Source organism: Apium graveolens, chromosome 6 (genome assembly GCF_009905375.1).
Source record: "Apium graveolens cultivar Ventura chromosome 6, ASM990537v1, whole genome shotgun sequence".
NCBI classification, from domain to species: domain Eukaryota; kingdom Viridiplantae; phylum Streptophyta; class Magnoliopsida; order Apiales; family Apiaceae; genus Apium; species Apium graveolens.
The window spans coordinates 159,740,463-159,745,485 of NC_133652.1; the positions used below are offsets into that span (position 1 = coordinate 159,740,463).

Here is a 5,023-nt window from a genome sequence, read left to right on the forward strand (position 1 = left end):
AATTTAAAGGGTATTTTATAAGCTGTTTCTTGTGAAATACAAAAGAAAACATGTCTTGTTTTTTTCTGTAACTGAATATACTCGCCCTCCATATATGATATATATATATATATACATACTAACTGGTTTTCTTTTTCAAGCGCATCATTATCTTTACACATTCGTTACATTTTCGATAGCTTTCATTTATGTTACATGTATATGCGTTTGTTGTTGGGGTGTACTAAATTAAGACAAGGGGTCTCATCTATTTTCTTTTTATTGTTTGATTTAAGGGCGGTTTTATTTGGATTAGTATTAGTATTAATGATGATTTATATGATTATGATGAGTATAAATGGAGTAGGTTGAACTGTGTGAATAAAGAGTTTCTTCTTTTACCTTATTTTTCTCCAGCTTTTATTACCATTTCATCTTCTTCACTTTTTATTTTTCTCTCCATCTCTTTGTCTCTAGTAATTGTCGTGCTTGGTTTTCCTCCAATGGCACATTTTGATGTTTCCAGAGCCTCCTCTGCTTCTCTTGGGACTGGTTTGTCATTTATTTTAACTCTCTCCCTCTCCCTGCATCTCTCTCTCTGTCTGTCTGTCTGTCTCTCTCTCTGTGATTTCTAGTTACGAGTTTTGGGTTTCTAGTATGAGTTCTGGTTTAGTTGTATGTGATACTTTTTGTCTATTTAGCTCCTTTGCATGTGTATGTGAAGCAAAGAGTACTCTGAAATCAGCATAGAAAAGCTAGGAAAGTTAAATACCCAAGTTCTTGATTATAATTTCATTTGTTTTTATTCCTCTTAGCAAAATTAAATAAAATAGAATTTTTCCCCCCTAGTCCTGTTAGATTCTGGCAAAGATCATAAAAATAGCATTTTCTCAATTTTCACTTCATATCTCATTCATTTCATTACTGAAATTATTGATTTGTTCTTGTGCAGGTATGGAAAAGAATGATCTTTATACAGAGTTATGGAGGGCATGTGCAGGCCCTTTGGTTGAAGTCCCCAGTAGGGGAGAAAGAGTGTATTATTTCCCTCAGGGTCACATGGAACAGGCATGCTTAATACTTAAATTCCATATATGTTTACTGTCATAATAGCCTTGCTTCTAAGTACAAAAGTTCTTTAGTTTTTTTGATATACATCTTTATCATGTTTCTGCAGTTACAAGCATCTACGAATCAAGAACTCGATCAACATATACCGAAGTTTAACCTTCCTTCCAAGATCCTCTGTCGTGTTGTTAATGTTCAGTTGATGGTAATTCCTGTTTTTAGACTGCCATAATTATTTTCGGGATTTGTTTTAGTATACTTATGTTAATAATTTGTTCCATCATATTCTGATGTTTTTAATAGGCAGAACAAGATACAGATGAAGTTTATGCACAAATAACTTTGCACCCAGAAGTAGAGGTAGGCATATACTGCATTGTTGCAATTGTTAAGTACTTATACGGTCTCATGATTATTCCCTTGGACAATTTTTTATTTATTAAATAATTACTGCAGCAAGCTGAGCCTACAAGTCCCGATCCATGTATTCCTGATCCACCAAAGCCGCTTATCCATTCATTTGTAAAGATATTGACAGCGTCAGACACAAGCACTCATGGAGGGTTCTCTGTTCTCCGTAAGCATGCAAATGAATGCCTTCCTCCATTGGTAAGTGCCTTTGGTTTATTGCTTACACATGTTATAAAGATCACTTCATATAGAGGTATTAATCATCTTGGATTTCAGAAATTTATTAGGTAAAACAAAAATAAAAATTCTATGCAAAGTATTTTGAAATAGGCTAGTACATTTTACCCTCAAGATGTTCATTGTTTCATAGTGCTGTATGAAGTATTTTATGTATTCTGTTTATTTTTGCAGGACACGGGTCAGGCTATCCCATCCCAGGATTTGGTTGCAAAAGATCTTCATGGTTTTGAGTGGCGATTTAAGCACATATTTAGAGGTAGCTTTAAGCCTTTAGTGGCAGCATGCTTTGTAGTTTTGCTGTATTAATTGCTCTAATATGCAGTTGTTAATCTTGGCCCTAAATATCAGGTCAACCTCGTCGGCATCTGCTTACAACTGGATGGAGCACATTTGTAAGTTCCAAGAGATTAGTTGCTGGGGATGCTTTTGTTTTTCTGAGGTATTTTGTTTCTAAATTCTTTTGTATCATATAATTTTAGCGATAAATGTAGACCATGGCTCATGATTTCATCTTCTGCTTTAAAGAGATGATGTTGGAGAAATGCGTGTTGGGATTCGTCATCTTGCAGGGCAGCAAAGTTCCATGCCTCCATCTGTTATATCCAACCTAAGTATGCATCTCGGGGTACTTGCCACTGCATCTAATGCAATTACGACACATACTTTGTTTGTGGTGTTCTACAAACCAAGGTTTTATTTTTTCTCCATGAAGTGTCTCCTAATTTGCTGAATTCATTACATGTTTTCCAACACTTGCTGGTGTTTAATTTAATAATTTGATTTGCATTATGAAATGTCAAGGACAAGCCAATTCATCATCCGATTGAATAAATATTTGGAGGCGGTCGGTCATGGTTTTTCAGTTGGTATGCGGTTTAGAATGAAATTTGAAGGGGAAGATCCTCCAGAGAGAAGGTAATATAAAGTTAATAGGTACACATTATGAGATACTTCTTGCTTCATGTTTGGCATTCTTCTTGTCAGGTTTGCAGGAACTATAATTAGTGTTGGAAGCATCTCCCCACAATGGCCAGATTCTAAATGGCGGTCCTTAAAGGTTGATATTGTTCAAGACCTTTATATTAAGAGATGACAACATTATATTGTAAGGCTTTAATTTCTTCTTCAACAAATTATATCTTTTTTAGATTCAATGGGATGAACCTGCATCCATACATAGGCTTGAGAGAGTTTCAGCTTGGGACATTGAGCCTTTCACAGCTTCAATTTCCATAGACCTGCCTCCACCAGCAACGAAGATCAAAAGGCCCCGTCCTGTTGATATACCTTCAGCTGGTATATTCATTTATTTTTTATATACTTTTAAAAAATATGTGCACAACTGTGTTATGTACTCATTACCAATTTACCGTTGATACTACAACCTGCATTGCTGCAGCACCTTTCTGGTATTCGGGATCAAATGTGACTGCAGAACATATCAACTTGGGCGGCACCCCAGAAAGTGAACGCAGTAAAAGTCAAGCTGTATGTCCTCCGAACCAAAAAGATAAGAATGGAACTTATATTCTCTCGGGGGGCCTTTCTGATGGCAGCTGGAAGAATCCTATGAATCTGTTACATGAATTGGCTGAGGCCAAGAAATACGCGATTCATCCATCTGTCATGCCAAAGTACAATTCTCCTGTTTCATCAAGGGCAAGTAACAGCCTTGTAAAAGACCAAATTGAACGGGGAAAAAGGAGTGAGACAAGTACTGGTTGCCGCTTATTTGGAATTGATCTAAGAAATTCCCACATTCCTTCACCAGCAAAGGAAGTCAAAGACTCTTTGAATGTGATTGAGAGTAATAAACAAGCCTCTTCTGTTGCTCAGTTGGAAGCTGATAGAGCTGAAAAGAAAAATGAGAAAGTCTTGTTAGAGACAATAGAAGAAGAAACCAGGAACAAGAATGGTTCTTGTGCTTCAAAAAGGACTCGTACGAAGGTGGCACGGCACACTTCTACTTAGCACCAGTTCTTAATTAAATGTGGAATTAAATGTGGTTGCTTAATTTGACTTACTCAGGTGCACATGCAAGGGATTGCTGTTGGCCGAGCTGTTGACTTAACTTTGTTGGAAAGCTATGCAGAGCTTATAACTGAACTTGAGACGATGTTTGAGATCAAGGGAGAGCTTAAGGAACGAAAGAAGTGGCAAGTTGTTTACAGTGACGAAGACGGTGATATGATGCTCATGGGTGATTATCCATGGATGTAAGTAGCTTCAAAACTGGGATCCTGTTGTTTGTTTCACTTAAACAACAAATTTTATTATATTTTTACTATTTGTATCAGGGAATTTAGTAAAATGGCGAAGAAGATCTTCATATATACCGCGGAGGAAGTGAAGAAAATGACTCCTAACTGCAAGGTGCCACCTTTAGATGGTGAAAGAATAATAGTAAGCATAGAATCAGATATAAAATCTGAAGTCTAGACTTCAACTACCTTTTCTTGGGTTATACTAGAGTTATTCGGGTAATATACATGGTGAAAAGGGTTACAATGTGTGCTTAGTTTTGACACTCAGAAAGATGACAGTAGTTCATGAAATCCTATTTAAGAGGTAAGGTTTCTATCAGATGCTGTAGGAAAAATATGAAGATTAGACTCGTTTTTTGTAAATATTCTGTTTTGGGGGATGATCTAGTTTTTGGTTGATCAGTTTGTATAAAAATTATACTGCATTCCTTGTGTTTTGGAATTTGTGCAAGTGTATATTACCTCCTTAAATGGTAAACTTTGTATTGTATCTTTTGTTATGATGGTATTGAAATCAGATAATATTATATGGTGGCCCTTGCCAAATTTGTCAGATGTATACATGCACATAAGCTGAATTTTTGTAACCCCCATGGATATGACTACTATTAATGCTGAATTTTTCATCAGAGAGAGGTCTCTTGAGACTGACCAGATCATAAGCTGGCTTGTGGTCCTCTGGGCTCTTGTTTCTGGTCTTGTCCTTAAATAATGGCTACTTTAATATTTTTACCATGTTTTACAGCTAATATCTGGGCTCTACTTTCCTGGACTACATTATTGCAATTTATAAATTTTCTTGTGATAAAGTATTCAGATAATTTTTTGTTATGACAAAACTAGTTTGAACTTTGAAGCGATATGAGTTTGAGACTTAAAAACATGGTGATGGGTGTTGGAAAACTAGAAGTACTGCATGTACATGTATGTGGGGGATATGAATAGTAGAGTATGGGCCGGGAACAAAACAAATATGATAGTGTCATGGTTTACACTTACAGATAGAAATGGATTCTGTTTGTAATGTGTGGAGTATATATTCTTTGTTTTGGGGGATTTGT

The 5,023-nt window shown here is 36.1% G+C and overlaps 1 protein-coding gene across 1 annotated transcript; it reads left to right on the top strand.

Annotated features, from left to right (window-relative positions):
- Positions 1-205: 205 nt before the first annotated feature.
- Positions 206-4,489, top strand: LOC141668835 (auxin response factor 18-like). The gene is made up of 14 exons (XM_074475861.1): positions 206-531; positions 932-1,047; positions 1,157-1,252; positions 1,351-1,407; positions 1,504-1,656; positions 1,870-1,954; positions 2,047-2,137; positions 2,224-2,388; positions 2,500-2,613; positions 2,683-2,755; positions 2,847-2,994; positions 3,098-3,645; positions 3,727-3,914; positions 3,996-4,489. The coding sequence occupies exons 1-14, from the start codon at positions 483-485 to the stop codon at positions 4,135-4,137; spliced, it is 2,025 nt and encodes a 674-aa protein (XP_074331962.1). The 5' UTR covers positions 206-482; the 3' UTR covers positions 4,138-4,489.
- The last annotated feature ends 534 nt before the right edge of the window (positions 4,490-5,023 follow it).

Bases quoted from the DNA above. Each gene is read 5' to 3' on its own strand.
- LOC141668835 (XM_074475861.1), top strand. From the start codon at position 483: ATGGCACATTTTGATGTTTCCAGAGCCTCCTCTGCTTCTCTTGGGACT. The intron at 1,955-2,046 runs GTAGCTTTAAGC...CCTAAATATCAG, and splicing joins ATTTAAGCACATATTTAGAG to GTCAACCTCGTCGGCATCTG. The intron at 2,995-3,097 runs GTATATTCATTT...GCATTGCTGCAG, and splicing joins TGTTGATATACCTTCAGCTG to CACCTTTCTGGTATTCGGGA.